The following is a 20,496-nucleotide window of genomic DNA, read 5'->3' as shown; positions in this document are numbered from 1 at the left end:
ATGAAATTATGAGGATTATGTATCAACTAGGAAAATACTGTCAAGTGATGAAGAAAACAGTATTTAATGCAATAATTCAACTCAATAAACTATCTGATACATGCCAAGCACCAGGATCATGCAGATAAATAAGATACTGTCCTTGCATTTAAAGGATATAAAATATAGAGACAGGAAAGACCGGCCAACCCAAATATGATAGAGAGTATTAAGTGCAACAATAAATGCACACAGAAATAAGTGACTTGATTTTGTCAAGAGAGAAAGGAAAAAAATGAAGAAAGGTAGAATCTAGGCTCGGTTTTTAAATTACGTACATTCCACGCAACTATGTAGGTGCAATAGTTGCAAGATAGGTGACATGCAAAAATTAAAATATGTGTTGTCTAAAAGATGTCAGAATTTCAAATAGCTTTTTCTATTATTATGTTGAGAGAGGCAATGCCTTTTTCTCAATCCTATGGCTTCTATGAGGAAGAAGTGTCCCTAAATATTTTTGGACTCTCTCTACCCTCTCACTTATTTATCCCCTAGAAGGAGAATAGCGACTTACCTGACTGGTAAGTTTAGATTAAAGAATCATGTAAGCATAATTCTACCCCTCGCTTTTTGCTCTTGGAAGCCTACCCACTAGATGGAAGCAGAAATTCTCCAACACTTCTCCATGCATAGGCTCTCCAGGCAAACAGGGAAGATGTTCCTGATCCTATTCTGCTAATGAGCAGATAAGTCTGTTTAACTCTGGGGTTCAGTATCAGAAAGCAAAACTATCTGCAGATATAAGCCATGCCCTCCAATAACAGCTTTCTCAGGAATAAAGGTTACCACCTTTATTCTGATATCTTGCCTGTTACTCCCCTCTTGAAATTTGGGTGTTATTTTTTGAGACCTCTCAAACACTACAATATTATACTGCCTTTTTTATTATTTAAAATAAAATCTTTACTTTTTATCTCATATTAAACTCCTAAAAGTAATGACATTATATGATTCTTTTTCCTAGCCCTCATAGCTCCTGGCAGAATGTTGCTGGAGAAATGAATTTTCAGATATTAAAGTTATTTCTACATGTTGATTATTTTTACAACAAATACAAACAAATAATGACTTACATAATGATAAATACTCGTATTTAGTAATGTGTATGTAGGTATTTTCCCCTAAAGAAAAAATATTTCCACATATATTAGTAAAAATTCCTATCTGTATTTATTTTTGTCTGCTTTGAACCATTACCATCTAACTGGTAGAAGCTCTTCATAAGACTTTTTCTGAAAAGTGGAACAAAGCGTTACATTGAAGCAGTAAAGCAAAGTGACTAATATGGGCTGGAGTGAGGAAGAGGGTTGGAAGAGTCACTTTTTTACACACAGTTTCTCTTCTTTCTGTTTTCATATCTCTTATCTCCCTCTTACCATTCCTGGGGAGGTGCTGCATAGTTATCAACATATTTAACAGACAGTGAACTGTGAAGGAAGAATTATGGGTAAAGACATTTGTTTGACTTTCCAGTGTACTCCCAATTTCAAAGTGACAAACTGGAACAAAAAGCTTATGGGGCAGTAAATTATTGAAGTAGCTGACACATATTTCTTCTAGAAGATCAAAGGTTCTTAATCTTTAACTCTGAAACTTTAAAAGAAAATAAATCCAAATTATCCACCTTTTAATCACTTTTTAAATTATTCCTTGTATCTTTTATTTGTTGTTCTAAATACCACTGCTGAAAGAATTTCCCCTATATAATCCCTTATGGAAAGGATTTGCTTTCTTGCTTAATACCAGTTCCAAAAGAAGCATCAAGACAATAAAAAAGGATTGTCTCATAGATCTAAATTTCAATTAGCTTTACCATTGATTTGGAGTAAACTGGCATAAACTATTAAGTGATTTGAGGATGAGAATTTCAACTATTAATAATAACAAGTAACCTGTTGAAAACTTGCCAGGTGCCAGATACTATTCCAGGAACGTACAGGTTAACTCATTTAATTCTCACAACATTTCGTATCACATCTATTTCACTTCAGTAAGATAGATACTGTTATTACCTTTAATTTATGCACAGAGAAACTGAGGTAACAGAGAAGTTAACCAACTTGTTCAACATTCTATAAGTGGCAGAGATGACATTTAAACTCAAACCGTCTAGCTTCACCACTGTACAATAGTTGACTATTAATGAGAATACCAAAGACAGTAGGAAATTGGGATTCACCCACAGTTCTTTCCTTCACTCAAGGTTAACATGGAACTATTATAAGAAACCACAATAAGAGTAAATATAATAACAGATATCCATTGTGAACTCCAAAATGTAAATGAGAAACACAAAACAGAAATGCTTAGTTCTTATACTTAGGGAGTTTACATCCCATTTAGAGACGCAAAAGAGATAGCAAGCATTCACATGTGAAAACTGGAACATGCATTAATCAGTAAAAGTCAAGCTCTTTACCATTTCTTCCAAAGCAGCTCATCTTCCAGTGTTCCCTACATTAGCTAATGACACCACTAAACTTTTGGACACTAAGACTTTAAAAATCTTCATACCTCCTTTTTTCCAAACACCAGGGCTTTTCCACTCCCATTGTTCTCAGTCTCTCATATGAATGGTTTTAATGGGCTCCCTGCTTCCAGTATTTTCATTATCTGATCTACTTTTCCCACTGTCAATAATATCTCTAAACTAAAAAAAGTATGTCTTCTCTTCTGAAAAATCTTCCAACATTTTCTACTGAATCAACCAAAAAGTTTAGGATGGCACTCAATATCTTCCATACATTATTCTCAACCACTCTTTTCCAGTGTCTTCCAGTAACATTTCCACACTAACTCTATACTCCTTACTTTACTAGCTTTCTGTTCTGATTTCCACAACAAAGTCATGAACTTTCTTTACCATCAGATGGTTTACCAGTCTTAATGCCTGTCTCTACTTAATCAAGACTTATACAGTATATCCTTCAAATGCCTCCTCTATGAAGACTTCTTTTTTTTTCCCCCCATTTATTTATTTTATTGCATTTTAGGTTTTGGGGTACATGTGAAGAACATGCAAAATTGTTGCATAGGTACACATGTGGCAGTGTGATTTGCTGTCTTCCTCCCCATCACCTACATCTGGCATATCTCCCCTTGCTATCTCTCTCCCCAACTCCCCACCCCACACCGTCCCTCCCCTATTTCCCCCCAACTGACCCCAATGTGTAGTGCTCCCCTCCCTGTGTCCATGTGTTCTCATTGTTCAACACCCGCCTATGAGAACACTCCCCAGCAAAATTGATCACTCTTTTGCCTTCCACAGTGAGGTACTATGACTGGAACACAGCAATTACACAATTGCGTCTCACAGTGAGCTAGTTTACACATCTGACTCTACTAGATATAAACTCCCTAGGGATAGAACCGTATCTTATTTATCTTTGTATTTCCCCTACAGCACCTAGCACACTGCAATGCTCAAAAAAGGGGGTTAATAATTGAGAGGGTAATTAAGACAGTATAATCAAAGTACATTAATCTGATAGGAATAAATTAAAGGCATAGATAAAATAATATACAAAAGGAATGCTTTCTACTGTAGATTTGGAAATAGTTATTAATTATATGTGTATATGTATATATGTATGTGTATGTATATATAGAGACACAGATATTTATGTTATTAGGTATCTACAAATTTAAATTTTATCTTCTTGGTGAATTCAGTGTTTTATAATGACATAATGATCATCTTTTTCTCTAGCATTTTCCCAGTTTTTCTGATATTAATATTTTCCAGTTTTATTATAGTGTCTTGTGTCCTTTTTCCATTCTTTTATTTTCAACCTTAATAAATTCTTATGTTTGCAAAGAGTTTATAGTCAGATTTTTTAAAAATCCAAGTGGAAAATCTTTACCTTCTTTTAACTTGAGCTTTTGTTTCTATATTTATTGTGATTAGTAGCAGTATTTAGATTTATTTCTATTATCTTTTTACATGCTTTAAGTATTGGTCCTGTTTGCTAGTTTCCTTTTTGGCCTTCTTTTCCTCTTATATTAATTATTTGTTCTCCTTTTTTTTTTTTTTTGAGACGGAGTTTCGCTCTTGTTACCCAGGCTGGAGTGCAATGGCACGATCTCGGCTCACCGCAACCTCCGCCTCCTGGATTCAGGCAATTCTCCTGCCTCAGCCTCCTGAGTAGCTGGGATTACAGGCACGTGCCACCATGCCCAGCTAATTTTTTGTAGTTTTTAGTAGAGACGGGGTTTCACCATGTTGACCAGGATGGTCTCAATCTCTTGACCTCGTGATCCACCCGCCTCGGCCTCCCAAAGTGCTGAGATTACAGGCTTGAGCCACCGTGCCCGGCCCAGCCATTATCTTTTCAAATATTTCTTCTTCTTCATTTTATTATCCCTTTTGGAACTTCAATAAAATCCAAGCTATACTTTACTTCTTATTCTCCAATTCTGTTGACCTATATGACTACTTGTTTTGTTTTGGGGCTTGGGGGTGTTTTTTTTTTGAGACAGAGTATCACTCTGTTACTCAGGCAGCAGTCCAGTGGTACAATCAGAGCTCATTGCAGCCTCGACCTCCCAGTTCAAGTGATGCTCCCACATTAGCCTCCCAAGTAGCTGCGAATACAGGCGCTCACTGCCATGCCCAGGTAATGTTTTGTTTCTTGTAGAGACAGGGTTTTGCAATGTTGCCCAGGCTGATCTTAAACTTCTGGATTAAAGCCATCCACCCACCTCAGCCTCCCAAAGTGCTAGGATTACCGGCATGAACCACCACACTTGGCCAGTGACAGTTTTTTGTTTTCTTTTTTTATTGCATTTTAGGTTTTGGGGTACATGTGAAGAACATGCAAGATTGTTGCATAGGTACACACGTGGCAGTGTGATTTGCTGACTTCCTCCCCCTCACCTATATCTGGCATTTCTCCCCATGCCTTCCCCCCCCAAACTCCCCACCCCCCACTTACCCTCCCCTATTTCCCCCCAACAGACCCCAGTGTGTAGTGCTCCCCTCCCTGTGTCCATGTGTTCTTATTGTTCAACACTAGCCTATGAGTGAGAACATGTGGTGTTTGATTTTTCTGCTCCTGTGTCAGTTTGCTGAGAAGGATGACTTCCAGGTTCATCCATGTCCCTACAAAGGACACAAACTCATCGTTTTTGATGGCTGCATAGTATTCCATGGTGTATATGTGCCACATTTTCCCTGTCCAGTCTATCATCGATGGGCATTTGGGTTGGTTCCAGGTCTTTGCTATTGTAAACAGTGCTGCAATGAACATTCGTGTGCACGTGTCCTTATAATAGAACGATTTATAATCCTTTGGATATATACCCAGTAATGGGATTGCTGGGTCAAATGGAATTTCTATTTCTAGGTCCTTGAGGAATCGCCACACTGTCTTCCACAATGGTTGAACTAATTTACATTCCCACCAACAGTGTAAAAGTGTTCCTATTTCTCCACATCCTCTCCAGCATCTGTTGCAGTGACAGTTTTTTTAATCACCTGTCCCCCAATCATTTTTTCAGGTTTCTATTTTGTTTCTGTAAGCACATTAAATGTGTTTTTATATTTTATGTAATCTAAAGCTTTTGTGGATGTGTTTTTGCTGTGTACTTTTTCTTAGGTTCTTATTCATAGTGCCTTGTTTCCTTGCCTGTTCTGATTTCCACAACAAAGTCAGGAACTTTCTTTACCATCAGATAGTTTACCAATTTGTGGATTTTTAACTAGACACTGCTCAATTTCTTTGAAATTTTATCTGTAGGAATTATTTGAGGCCTTGGAGAATATGAATTTGCTTCTAACCATTGTCTTAGAGCATTACCAATTTGAGACCAATTTAAATTTCTTACTTCTTTTACTTGAGGTTTCTCAGTCTACATATGCAGCACTAATTTGGATCAAAAATTAAGTGAAGAACCTGAAAATTCCACAAAAAAACTATTGGAACAGACAAATTCAGCAAAGCTGCGGTATATAAAAATCAACAGATAAAAATCAGTTTCACGCAGTTATACGCTATGAATAATTCAAAAAGGAAATTAAGAAAACAGTTCCATTTACAACAGCGTTGAAAACAATAAAATGCTTAGGAATAAACTTAACCATGGAGGTGAAAGACTCATACACTGAAAACTATGAAATGTTGCTGAAAGAAATTAATATAAAATAAATCAAAAGGTGTCCCATTTTCATGGATTAGAAAACCTAATATTGTTAAGATGCTAGTGCTATTCAAAGCAATCTACAGATTCAAGGCAATCCTTATCAAAATCCCAAAGATGATTATACTAAGTGAAATAAGCAATTCACAAAAAAATACTCTATGACTCTACTTATATGTGGTATCTAAAGTCATCAAATTCATTAAAACGTAAAGTTGAATGGTGATTACCAGGGAACAGGGGAAGGGGGATTGTTATTTATAGAGTGTCAGTTCTGCAAGATGAAAAAGTTAGGGAGATTTTTTTCACAACAATGTGAATGTACTTAACACTACTGAACCTTACACCTAAAAATGAATAACAAAGTAAATTTTGTTTTTATAATAATAAAAATAAAAATAAACCCCAATGATGTTTTTTGCAGAAACAGAAAAATCTATCCTAAAATTCATATGGGATCTCAAAGGACACTCAAACAGCCAAAACAATCTTGAAAAAGAGCAAAGTTTGATGTCTCACACTTTCTGATTTCAAAACTTACTAAAAGATATAATAATCAAAACAGTGTGGTACTGACAAAAACACATACATATAGACCAATGACAGAACAGAGAGCCTAGAAATAAATCCTCACATGTACTGTCAAATAATTATCAAGAAAGAAGCCAACATTTTGTTGACAGATTATTAAAAGAACAGCTTTTTCAACAAATGGTCTTAGAAAAACTGAATATCCACAGGCAAAAGAATAAAGTTGGACCACTACCTTACACTGTATATAAAAATTAACTCAGAATGGATCAAAGACCTAAACAATAGAACTAAAACTTTTATAAAACTCTTCAAAGAAAACACAGGCAGAAAATTTCATTGCACTGAATTTGCAATGATTTCTTTCATACAACACCCAAATCACAGGCAACAAAAGAAAAAATATATAAATTAAGCTTCATCAAAATAGAAAACTTTTGGACATCAAAGGATACTATCAGTAAAATGAAAGTCAACCCAAAGAATGGGAGAAAGTTTTTATAAATCATCTGATAAGGAATTAATATTCAGAAATATATCAATAACCCCTACAACAATAAGAATAAACAACCATAAACAAGCAATTCAGTTAAAACATGGGCAAGAGACTTGAATGGAAATCTCTCTAAAGAAGATACACAAATGGCCAAAAGGCACATAAAAAGGTGCTCAATATCACTAATCATTAGAGAAATGCAAATCAAAATCACAATGAAACACCATTATGAGATACCATTTTTATAGCCATTAGGATGGCTACCGTATTGTCCATTCTCACACTGTTAGAAAGGCATACCCAAGGCTGGGTAATTTATAAAGAAAAGAGGTTTAATTGATTCACAGTTCCACATAACTAGGGAGGCCTCAGGAAACTTGCAATCATGACAGAAGGGGAAGTAAACATGTCCCTCCTCACATGGCGGCAGGAGAGAGAAGTGCCAAGCAAACAGGGGAAAGCTCCTTATAAAACCATCAGATCTTGTAAGAACTCACTCAATGTCATGAAAACAGCATTATGGTAACCACCCCATGATTCAATTACCTCCCGTCAGGTCCCTCCCACAGTACATGGGGATCATGGGTACTAAAATGAGATTTAGGTGGGGACACAGCCAAACCATATCAGCTACTATCACAAAAATAAATAAATAGTATTGGCAAGGATCTAGAGAAACAGAATCTTTGTGCATTGCTGGTAGGAATGTAAACTGTTATAGCTGCTTGTAGAGAACAGTATAATGGCCCTGAAGATATTAAAAACAGAATTACCATATTTTTCAACAAATCTACTTCTGGGCATATACCTAAAAGAAGTAAAAGCAGAGACTCAAACTCCCATGTTCATAACAGCATGTCACTAATAGCCAAAACGTGGCAACCCAAATATCAATCAGCAGAAAAATGGATAAACAAAATGGGGTATAAACATATAATAGAATATTATTCAGCCATAAAAAAAGAATATTCTGTCACATATTAAAATATGGATAAACCTTGAAGACACTATGCCAAGTAAAATAAGCCCCTCATAAAAGGGCAAACATTGTATGATTCCATTTACATGTGGTGCCTAAAGTAGTCAAATTCATAAAGACAGAAAGTATAATGGTGGTTTCTAGGGGACTGGGAGAAGGAAAGCAGTTACCATTTAATAGGAATGGAGTTTCATGTTGGGAAGATGAAAAAATGTTTAGGAAATGGATTATGGTGATGTTTGTACAATGCAAATGTACTTAGTGCACGGAGCTATATACTTAAAATGATTAAGATGGTAAATTTTATGTTATGTATATTTTACCACAACAAAAAATATGTGAGAGCCCTCTTGTCTTGTGTTTATACATTCTCAGGTGAAATTTATTTCAGCTCTTAATCCCTTTCTCTGCCAAGGTCAATTAAAATAGACATCCCATCTCCATGGCCATATTTATTTTTCATTCACCATAACATTGGGGGTATTAGCACTTTAGGGGTCTCAACTTTATGCAGAGGTTTCCTACTAGATTCTTCACTTTGAACAAACCATAGGCTTTATCTTTTGAGACCAGCCACACAAAGCAGACACAAATATTCAAGGTCTCTAAGGATACTCAGAAACTCAGGTGAAAGCTGACTTTAGTGTCTGCTTACTTCTCAGGATCCCCACTTTCACTTCCTTTTTGGGGATCTGAGGTTTTTTTTACTTTTGTGCCAATTCAGTAATTCCTTTCAAAAAACATTTTTAAATATTTTAACCTGTGGTTTAGTTTTTCCAACTGGGAGAGTTCTTAAAGGCTTGTTATGTTAAAAAATGGCATTTAACATATTATATATTTCCATATACCAGGTAAGTTATTTGGGGTTAATTCACCTTCCTACCTTAGTTTCTAGCTGTAAAATGGAGTCCAAATAATTACTTCAGAGGGTTGTTGAGACTAGCGTATAACGAGCACTCAGTAATTATTAAATCTTGTAATAATCCCTCTTTTCTGATCCTAGATTACATTTCTTTATTGCCTGTATTACTTTTACCACTGAAATTGGCATTTCTGGTGGAGAATCTAAGCATCTTATTCAGTTCACAAAAACCAAAACAAATTACAATCTATGGTGGGAAACTGACAAATCCACCAGCAAAGTGAGATTCTTAATAACCTCCACAATTACTGATGAGTCAAGATAAAAAGAATATAAAAGATGTAACAAGGCCATTCAATAACCTTTATCTACCAGACAGCTAACAAACATTGTACCTAACAATACAAGAATGTGTATATATTTTCTTCTAGAACACTTATGAAAATGAATATGTTGGGGTACATTCTTTACCCACTAAAAAATTAAATCAGAAATCAATAACAATAAAATAATAGAAAACCTATACATGATCAGAAATCATTTTCAAAACAATTCACCAGTCAAAAGGGAAATCAAAACAAAAATTAAATAATGCTTAGAATGTTGAACAATAACAATACCACACATCAAAACTTCTGCAATTAAACCAAAGCAGTATTTAGAAGGATATGTATGGTCTTAAATGCATACACTGGAAAAAGACTCAAAATTAATAGGCTTAGCATTCCACTTACAAAGTTAGAAAAACAGCCAGAAAGTAAACTCAAAGAAAGCAGAAAAAAAAAAAAAAGGAAAGAATAACTGTAAGAGCTGAAATAAACAACAGAAAATAAGCACCAATCCATTTTTTGAAAAGGTTAAGAGACAGCATACTATGGAGCAACTGATTAACAGAAAAGATACAAATGACATGAGGAATGAAAAAGAGGAAATAAATCTAAATGCAGAGACTGAAAGACTTAAATCGATAATAAAAGATATTATGAACTATAAAATAAATTTTTTGTGACATTAAATAAATTCCCAGAAAAGCACAACTTAAAAATTTCAATCAAAAGCAATTCTCCTCTAAATTGTTCACAAACTTTAATGCAATTTCAATCAGATTCCCAACAGAAATGTTTGTGAAACTTGACAACCTTATTATAAAATATATATTGAGAACAAAGATCCAAAGTCACCCAATATGCTGTTGCAGAAGAATAAGATTAGGGACTTACTGGAAATTAAGTCTTATTAGAAAGCTATTAAAATTAAAACAGTGTGGAATTAACACAGGATGCATAAACTAGCAAATAAAACAAAATAGAGCCCAGATACAGTCATATATATATTGAAATTTGATATAGGACAGAGTAAGCACTGATGAATGGAGAATAAACAAACTTTTTAATACATTGTATTGGCATGACTGGATATCCATATGGATAAAAAATGAGATTGAATCTCATTTTTACATTACATCATGCCTATAAATCAATTCTAGGTGGATGAAAACCATGTCAAACTTTAAACTTCTAAAAAGACAATATAGGACGGTTTTTTATTATTTCATGTTATATTCACAAATCATAATATAACTTTGTTTCCCATAAGTATACACAATTATACACTGTTAATTTACAATTTTAAAAGAAAGAAAAAATAACCTAAATGAAAAAAAATGTTTAAGACAACATAGGAATCTATCTTACAGCTTCCAGTGGTGAAGAGTTTTGTACATAAATAAGACACACAGAGTCTTATCATCAGAGGAAAAGACTGATAAGTGTGACAATATTAAAATTAAGAACTTCTACCAAAAGCACCAAAAAAACTAGAAGGTATCTGCAACCTAAATAACTAATAAAGGATTTGTGTCCACATATATAAAGAGCACATGAGACAACACACATTATGAGAAAACAAACTACCCAATTTTAAAAAGACATGAGCAAGTAATCCCTGAATAAGAAACACAGGTCATAAAAATATTTTTAAAAACTCAATCTTATTAGAAATTAGAAAAATGCAAATTAAAATCACAAAGAAATAAATTTCATACCCACTAGACTAGCAAAACTTAAGTCAGTAAATCGGAAGCATTGGTTGGTAAGAATGTGGATCCAGGGCCATTCTTATTCACTGCTAGCAAAAATATAAATGCATCAACTTATATTCAGCATCCATTTTGGAAAACAATTCAACTTTACATAGCTTTAGTTTTCTGTTGCTACTTGTATGGGTTGAATTGTATCGCTCAAAAAAAAATATGTTGACTCCTAATCCTCAGTACCTCAAAATGTAACCTGATTAGGAAATAAGGTCTCTACAGGGCTAATCAGGGTGGACCCTAATTCAGTATTACCTGAATCCTTAGAAAATTAGAAAATCTGGAAACAAAGACAGACAGGTACAGGAAAAGACTATGTGAACACACAGGGAGAATGCCATTTGAAGATGAAGAAAAAGATGAGGGTGATGCATCTACAAGCCAACGACTGTCAGTAAACCACCGAAAGCTAGGAGAAAGACATAGAACAGATTCTCCCTCACATCCTTCAAAAGGAACCAACCCTGGAAACACCTTGATATTGGACTTTTAGCCTCCAGAACTGTGAGACAATTCATTTCTGCTGTTCAAGCCACCTGGTTTGTGGTACTTTGTCATGGCAGCCCTAGCAAACTAATACACTTCTGTAACAAATTATCGCAAATTCAAAGGCATAAAATAACACAAATGTATCTTATAGGTGTGCAGGTCAGAAGTCGATTATAGATCTCACTAAACTAAACCGAAGTGCTGGTGAGGCTTCAATACTTTCTGGGAGCTCTCAGGGAAAAAAAATCTACTTCCTACCTTTTCAGCTTCTTAGAGGCTGCCTGCTTTCGTTGGCTTAGAGTCTCCTTCTTCCATCACCAAAACTAGCAAATATGGGTTGAGTCCATTTCACATTGCATTACTCCAACCCTGCTTCCACTGTCAAATCTTCTCTGATCTCTTGTGCCTCTCTCTTCTACCTTTGAAGGACCCTCATGATTATATTGCACCTATTCAGATAATCCTATATAATCTCTTCATCTCAAAATCCTTAATCTCATCTCCAAAGTCCGTTTTGCCACTAAGGTAACATATTCGCAAATGTGGTCATCTTTGGCCAAGGTGGACAGATGGCTAGAGCACAGGAGTTCGAGACATGCCTGAACAACACGGTGAAACCCCTTCTCTACAAAAAAAAAAAAAAAAAAAAAAAAAAAAAAAAAAATTAGCTGGGCATGGTGGCAGGCACTGTAGTCCCAGATACTCAGGAGGTTGAGGTGGTAGGATCACTTGAGTCAGTGAGGCAGAGGTTGCAATGAGGCAAGATCACACATCACTGCTCCCCAGCCTGGGCAACAGAGTGAGACCCTGTCCCCTCCCCGCAAAAAAAAAAAAAAGTTGCTGAATGCAAGTTGTATGAAATGTAAAGAAGAGGTAACCAATGTACCATGGCAGATGGAGAAGGAGAGATCCATAAAGTTATCTGCTAGGTAAATCAATGACAGAAGGAAAGTTCTTGGTTGTAAAAGAAAAAAATAACAGTGGGAGATAAACTCTTCTGCCCCAAGTTCTAAGAACAGGCTTATAACAACCACAAGCACAGATTAGATTGTAAATAACAAGGTGAACAATGACTCAATATTATAAACTGTCAGGAACCACCCACAGTCACAACCCAGCTCTTCCAACGTTTTGTTTAGCTAACAGTTTTTCAGTTTCTTTTGTTTAAATTGAATGCCTTTAAGCAAAGCAGGCAATAGTCAATGCGCTTACATTCTTCCTACTTTCCTTTTGACCCTCCCCTCTGTCTTCAACATATAAAATAAATATGTAATGTAGGTACATGAGTTTGAGACCAGCTGCATCCTTACAAATTACTTTGAAATAACTGTATCAGAAGTTTGTTATCAAGGTCATCATGAACTATGCGATTCTCAAGAGTCCCTCTTAACTGACTCTCTCTCCCACTTCTCACCTACTTCCTTTAATTGCCTTTTTTTACATAATTGGAGATACTTGGCAAAATTAAGTACAGACTTGGGAAGCTATTATGGGAAGTATATATGCTCCTTGTGGAAAGCAAAAGTGGACTAGGAGTAAAGACCTAGGTTCTAGTCCCTGTTTTCCAAATATCTCACAGAATAACCCTGAACCAGTATTTTTATCTCTCTGGAGTTCAATTTATTTCCTTTGTATAATATACAATGAGAAGATTTCAATTAGATAAATTCTGAACCTGTCCTGTATTTTGTATATCTATATGACCAATTATACTGAAATAGCCTTTTTCAGCAAATATGAATTCTTGCTTTGGATGGGGTATAGAAGGCAGAAGAGTGTGCTAGGGAAATAAGCTGACTTAGTAATTGAAAGTGAAAAGGGAAAGAATGAGAGAAGGGCCTGCCACTGAGGAGGACAGAGTCTGAGGAAACTTTATGGTTTTACTTACGGTTACCTTCCACTAAGTACATAAAAACAAATTATGGAGATGTGACTATCTAATATATTATAATGAAAATACTCATCAGCTCTGCTTCACATGGTTTGTCAACTTTTCTTTTTAAATATGGCCCAGTCTTGTATAACGGAGCTCTGTTCTCAGCTTATATATAAATTTGATTATCGGTTTACTGTCCCAAAGTCTTCTTAATCTTATTTGTTCCTTAAAGGAGATTTTAAAAAGTGAGAATGGTAAAATCAAAAGTGAAAAATCCACAACAATGTCGATAACAAGAAGCAGCCCTCAAAATGCTAAACCAAGGATGTATGTGGACAGAGAGTGTCCCATAAGTAATAAAATATTTTTTAAAAATGGCAAAGAGCAGATTACATTATGAAGGACTTCGCAAGCAAGAGTCAAGGACCTGAAGAGCATCCTGTGGACAATGAAATGCCATAAGAGATTTTTAAAACAGAGCAAGTGGCTCTATCATATCTGTTTTTGAAAGATAACACTCATGGCAGAGTACATACTATATTTACAAAACAAAGTATAAAATTCCCATGTAGGCTGATATTTTACCACAAAATAGTAACATGAAATTTGAATAAAACACTCACTCATTGAAGCCATGAAATAAATTTCACAAATGCTACAGTATTCTTAAAGAAATTAACAGGGGGTTATGCCTTGCAAATTCCTTAGGTGAGTAAATAATCACACATTTTTTAAAAACTCTCTTTTTTAAAAAAAGTCCTCACACTATATATTTATACCTTTTTCAAATTAAATTAACACTTTAAGTAATACTTATGGGCATTAGGGCCACGGAATTTTTAAATATTTACCTAACCATTTAGAAAGCACTTAGCACTTAAGGTATAGAAAAATATCTCACACACTAACTTATGCCTTTCAAAACCTTGTATTTACCTAGTCAGACACAAAGTGATCTCATTGAAAAGCTGAAAATTGCACTGTAGAATATGCAATTAAAATGGCATAGAAATATAGTTCCTTCAATTCCACTCAAAGTTTCTATGCAGACAACTAATTTTTAAAAATTCCTATTAGTTTCAGCTGCTTCTTGGCAGACAGACTACAAAATCAGTGCTTCTTTCCATTAACCCATCAAAGCAGAACACCTTTAGCAGTAACTAGATTTGGGCTTCAAATCTCTAAATGCGTTGCTAAAAAAAAAAAAAAAAATTAAAAAATAATTTAAAAACCTTAGTTAAGAACTGAACTGACACATATACAGCATTTAAATCAAATATTATAAATCTAATTATTAAATCAAATGTTTTACAAACAGGTGCCATTATTTTTCAACACAGTAATATAACATCCCAGAAGTTAAAAATTACTTTAAATCCATTCTTTTACAATTAAAAACATTTCTATTCATAAAATTTAAGTGGCTTTCAAAGAGGTTAATAAAAATGTTTAGCTTCTTAAGGAAATGAAAGTGTAATAATTTTGTTAACATCCTAAAAATGAACCCCCATATACTTTTTTAAAGTTCTATCCAAAATCTACTGGATACTTGCCACCTTTTTCAATTATCATACCTTGGAAAATATAGGTTAGCAAGGTCAACATTCAACATATAAGTACAACTTCAAGAATTACTGGTTTGTGACATCTTAACTATATTTTTATTTCTACCTTACCAAAAGTATAAACTAAAAGAATTTAATTTTAAAATTACAAGGTATTATATAACTTAATTTTAGAATTAGAAGGTCTTACAGAATTCATCTACTAGGATCCCTTGATTTGACGGTATACTAAGATTCAGAAAGGTTCACTGACTTTTCTAAAATTACAAAGTTAAGCCAAGACTCCACAATCCTCTGCCTATGAATCCAGGACTTTTTCCCCTATGTCAGGTACTATCTAAAATCTTTTCATCTTCCCTCACTTTCTGAAGGAAGAAAGTGTTTCTACAATTGTCATATACAACACTTTGAAAATTAGGAAATCTCCTGATGTTTTACTCCCATAAAAGTACTGATTTCCTCTAAATATCTTTAACATAATATATATGCATACAAAAAGCACAAATCCACTGCTAGCCTTCGGGAAGAAAATTCTTATTATTACAGTATCTGCTAAGTTAAAAATACCTTTTTCTAGTAATTTCAAAATATAATTATTTTGTAGATACTGAATATAAGGTAAGCATATATAAACCCTGAACTATTCACATGTATTTTAAGTGCGCAAAAATGTTCCTACTAAAAGTAGAATGTGAATAAGTGTTTTCTGCACTAAGAAAATATACCCTTTTTAGAAGCACAAATTGTATTTTCTTCTAATATAAATAATAATTGAAGTTACCTGGTATAGAACACTGCACCTAAAGGTTGGAAAAGGTTGCCATGATGGAAGAAGCACCTCACTAGGATTAAGAAGACTAGAAATTTTCCACTACAAGAGGACAGACAGAATTAACCACACCAACAAAATTACAATTAAAATACGTTAAACTGTAACTGTTAAGTTCAGGAAAATTGTCCACAAAAGTGATGAAACCGCTAAAACAATTTTACAGTGTTAAAAAATGCAATTTGTTCACATTTGACCAAAAGCCAAATGTTAATTCCATTCTGTGAAAATAGATGATACTACTTGTTCCATAATAAATCCTCTCAAAAAATTTTTCTTCCGGCACACATTTTCCTAAAGTACTGTCTATTATCACTGGTAGTAAACTGAGAAAAAAAAAAGACATAACAAAACTTGAAGTGGTTGGCCACAAAAGTGGCCTCTGCAGCCAATTCAACAAGCAAAGTATTGTGTCACTGGGACACTATAGATCAGTGTTCAACATGTCATAAAATCAATGTAGTAGCTTGGAGATTATTCCTAAAAGAAGACAAACAAGAAGTGAGGTAAGAGAACAGAAGAGAGACGAATGCATCGAATGCATTAAGGACAAGAAACTTTTGTCTCCAACATATTGGCTCCCAGTGTAAAACATATCACTAATCCAAAAATTCTGAAAAACTGTGGTGTACGCACTTATTCTCCTACTTAAAACCACCACACTGACCAGTCAGTTGTGCAGACAACACAGCAATGAAAAATGAAAAATCTAATCAAATCCCAGAACAACCACTTACTAGACATGTGAAGTTGGGTTACTTCTATAAGCCTAGATTTCTCATCTCTAAATAGAGGTTAATGGCGCCAACCAAACACCGTTCTTATGAGTATTTGAGACAATATATGTAAAATGTTTTGCACTTCATAAATGCTCAATAACAGTAGCTATATGTATTGAGTTTCTTGGTGATGTAGAACAGGTAGATTTTCCAGTACTATATAAAAATGTAAACTCGGCCGGGCGCGGTGGCTCAAGCCTGTAATCCCAGCACTTTGGGATGCCGAGGCGGGTGGATCACGAGGTCAAGTGATCGAGACCATCCTGGTCAACATGGTGAAACCCCCTCTCTACTAAAAATACAAAAAATTAGCTGGGCATGGTGGCGCGTGCCTGTAATCCCAGCTACTCAGGAGGCTGAGGCAGGAGAATTGCCTGAACCCAGGAGGCGGAGGCTGCGGTGAGCCGAGATCGTGCCATTGCACTCCAGCCTGGGTAACATAAGTGAAACTCCCTCTCAAAAAAAAAAAAAAAAAAAAAAAGTAAACTCATTTGCTGATGAGGATTTCAATCTCTTTTAAAAAACAAAACTATGTAAACCTATGGGAGAAAAAACAGAAATGCTTTTGGCATCTTTCCAGGAATTACTAAATTTAAAGTTTAAATTGTTAAAACATTCTCCTAATTACGCAACGAATACAAAGAACCTTGAATTAGTCTGGAAAACACTATATTCACCGACACTGCTGTCTTTTCATCTAAATTAGTAAGTCTCATTTCTAAAGCTCATTACTGTTCTTGTAACGACAAAATCTCAGATTTTTCCTCTCGATTATCAATAATAACGAAACCACACTTATTAAAACTCACAGATATATCTCCTCATTCTAAAGGCTGTATGTTATCTTTGGGCAGGCATTATTATAACAGCAAACAGATAAATGCCACCAAAAAGATATACATCAGAGTATGCCAAAAGCGGGAGTAATCAACCTATTCAACCACAAATGATTCACCTCATTCTTCTGCGAACTCATCTACTGCATAAACAGTCCTTAAAAAGTGCAATGTGACTAGCAGTTATTTCATTTCTATTCAATGACAAAAGGTACTTGCTTCTGCATTTTTAAAAGGCTTCCTGCATTTTAAGAATCCTTTCCTGAATAAAACAGTATTTCCTCCCCCTACCCCCAACCTTTTTCCATTCTGAAAGTTAACATGCTTTCAAATAAGCGAATTCAACTCAGAAACTGCAGCGGTCAACCCGAACCCGCTGGCGTACCAGACCTCGCTTTCCGGGTAACATACCTGTTCTCTCGAAATGCAAGGCAACGAAGGTCTCCTGAAAATTTTGCAACCGCCATAGTGACTGGCTGCAGTTTCTCCTAGCGACACACAGCTGGACCTCCTCCGGGGTCGGATCACAGGCACTTTTTCTTCGGCGGCACTGGACAGCCGAGGATGAAGCGGCGCTTCCCTGATTTGAAAGAAGTGATCCAACCCCAGGGCCAGCAGGCAGCCAGCACCCCCCACCAGGCCGGAGAGCAGCGGCCTGAGGGCGGAGGGCAGCGACCCGAGGCTGGTGAAGGAGACCCACCAGACGAAGCTGGCCAGCAGCAGCACCAGGATGCCGTGCCGGAGCCGCAGCGGGTGTGCGAGCGTCAGCAGCAGCCCCACGCAGCTCAGCACCAGCAGCAACCTGCCCGCCGCCGCCTCTGGGGGCGTGTGCAGGACCGAGGACCCTGCGTCGCCTTCCCCCCAAGGCCAAGACCACCACTGCCACACCACGAAGTCCCCCAGGTAACAGCAGGCGGGCAGCGCCAGCAGCCACCACCAGCCGCCGAGCCGGCCCGGGCCGGGTCCCCGCTTGGTCCGGGTCAGGAAGCAGGTAAGGAAAAAGAAGGCACAGGCGATGCTGAAGAGGGGGCTGAGGCTGTGCGAACACACGCTCAGCAGCGTCCGCAGCCAGGCGGCCCCGGCAGCCCAGCTCTCGGGTTCGGCGCCCAGCAGCAGGGCGAGGACAAAGGCGGCCAGGGCGCCCAGCGAGAGGCGCGCCCGGCCGAAGGGGGAGCCGCGCCGCGGCTGCTGGGGGGAGGCCGGCGGCGGCCGCAGCTCCACGTTGCAGAAGCGGCAGAGGTGGAAGAAGAAGCCGCGCGGAGGGTCCTGCCGCAAGGGGCTCACGCAGCTCTTCACGTAGCCGTTCCTCAGACTCTCGAGGGGCGAGCCAGCCCCATCCGGCGGCTGCGGGGACCGCATGGCTTTGGCGTCTCTCTCGTCCCTCCTCATGGCCGGGGCCGGGGGTGGTCACGGGGTTCAGCACACCCCGTTCGTACCGTAGCGGCCGCTCGCGTTCCCAGACCCCAGCCCCAGCGTCCGGGGCGCCCCCGACTCACAACGCGTCAGGGCTGCGCCCGCCGCCTCGGCCCGGAATCCCCGCCGCGCGGACTGGGTAGCGGCGGATTCCGGGACATACTGGCTGAAGAGAGGGACGGAAGGGGCTTCTCTCCGGGACCCGTTGTGCTGCCGCGTCCTTTTCCCTCGGGCACCTCTCCGGACTGGAGACTCGGTGTCGCCTCCCAGCTCCGCTGGCTGCAACAGTTACCTCACTGCCCCAGCCTGGTCCGTTGGGCGCGCAAGCGGCGGGCGGGCGCTCCTCCCCCGTGTCTGTCGCGGCCGGGCGCGCGCCCAGGGCGCGCTCGCGCCTTGTCCCGCCGCCACCCGCGCCGCGGCGCCCAACAGGGACTTGAGCCCGGGACCCTGCCGACCCTGTGTGCCCAGGCGGTGGAGAGCGGGGCGGCAGCAGTCCGAAGACAGGCCGGGACTGAGAGCAAAGGAAGAGGTCTTCCTGGAAAGGGAGGGGCAAGCCCGCCATCCTGGGACCCCAGGCGTGCAGGTTCCCTTTGAGGGTAAGTCAGACACCCAGCCAGACTCCCAAAGGTCACTACTGGGGTCTTCTGGAAAGGGCGTTTGTGGTCCCCAAGGGGTGTGCTTAGTGAGGATGCCAAGCTAAGGGTGGAAGGGGAAGGGAGGTGTCTCTAACCTCAGTCCCATTCAGGGTGGGTCCTCAGACTGACCAGATGAGGGCCAGCCACCACCGAGGCTATGGCGAAGAAACCCTGATCACTGTGGCTAGACCTGGCCTCAAAAGCAGCGTGGATTCTTGGGCCACGCAGCAGGCCCAGGATCTTTGCAGTGGTTCTTAGGAAGGAGCATGCACGTGGAGTGCACTCTGGGAATGTTGCTCAAGATCCATCCATCTTCACAGGCGAGGAACTGACGTCTCGTCTTCCACTTTGCACCCTTGCTATACATACCTACTGGTTCACGTCTTGTATCCCCTTCCACATAGCACAGATTTGCTGTCGCAAGCGGTCTGTCCAAATTGAAGGCCTTTTCACTGTAACAGCATGTTCTAGATGGAGGAGTGGGGAGAACTAGGAATCCTCTCCAAGACCACTCCCCAGTTTGGATCAGCTGGCCTTGAAAGAAGCCAAATAAGATGCTATCTGTGAAGTACTGGTGAAACTAGCAACATTAGGAAACAAGGACTTGAAAGTGAGAAGAAAAGAACTTTGCTACACCAAAGGGACTGCTCTGGAATCTAACCAATCGTAACTGCCTTAGAGAGTGAACTGTGCCTCCCTCCCGAAGCTCTCGTTTCAACCTCATGACCGGACTGCATTTCTCAAAGAGCTAATTCCACATTTTTCCAGGGAGATGAGAAACCTTACTGTGTGGGAAATCCCACAAACAGGCCCATTTTTCACCAATTAATCTCTGCCCACAGCCATGACCTAAAACAGACCATTTTCGTGTATGATTATAGTTCACATGCATAGCAAAAGTCACTGAGAAATGTAGCGCAAGAATTTGACCAAAATG

General features: G+C 38.3%; 1 protein-coding gene across 5 annotated transcripts in view; it reads right to left on the bottom strand.

Annotated features, from left to right (window-relative positions):
- Window positions 1-19,252, bottom strand: part of PDE3B (phosphodiesterase 3B) — a 207,790-nt gene extending 188,538 nt beyond the window's left edge. For 4 of the 5 annotated variants that reach the window (XM_032241017.1, XM_032241020.1, XM_032241021.1 and 1 more), the window contains exon 1: window positions 17,923-19,242. In XM_032241017.1, the coding sequence (XP_032096908.1) occupies window positions 17,923-18,900 (978 nt within the window). In that variant the 5' untranslated portion in view covers window positions 18,901-19,242. Of the gene's footprint in view, window positions 1-17,922 lie in introns of all 5 variants that reach the window. The other variant, XM_032241018.1, reaches the window with a different exon arrangement.
- Window positions 19,253-20,496: the final 1,244 nt, after the last annotated feature.

This window comes from Sapajus apella, unplaced genomic scaffold (assembly GCF_009761245.1).
Source record: "Sapajus apella isolate SASKATOON/1434 unplaced genomic scaffold, GSC_monkey_1.0 scaffold47, whole genome shotgun sequence".
NCBI classification, from domain to species: domain Eukaryota; kingdom Metazoa; phylum Chordata; class Mammalia; order Primates; family Cebidae; genus Sapajus; species Sapajus apella.
This window is presented reverse-complemented; position numbering and strand designations above follow the sequence as displayed.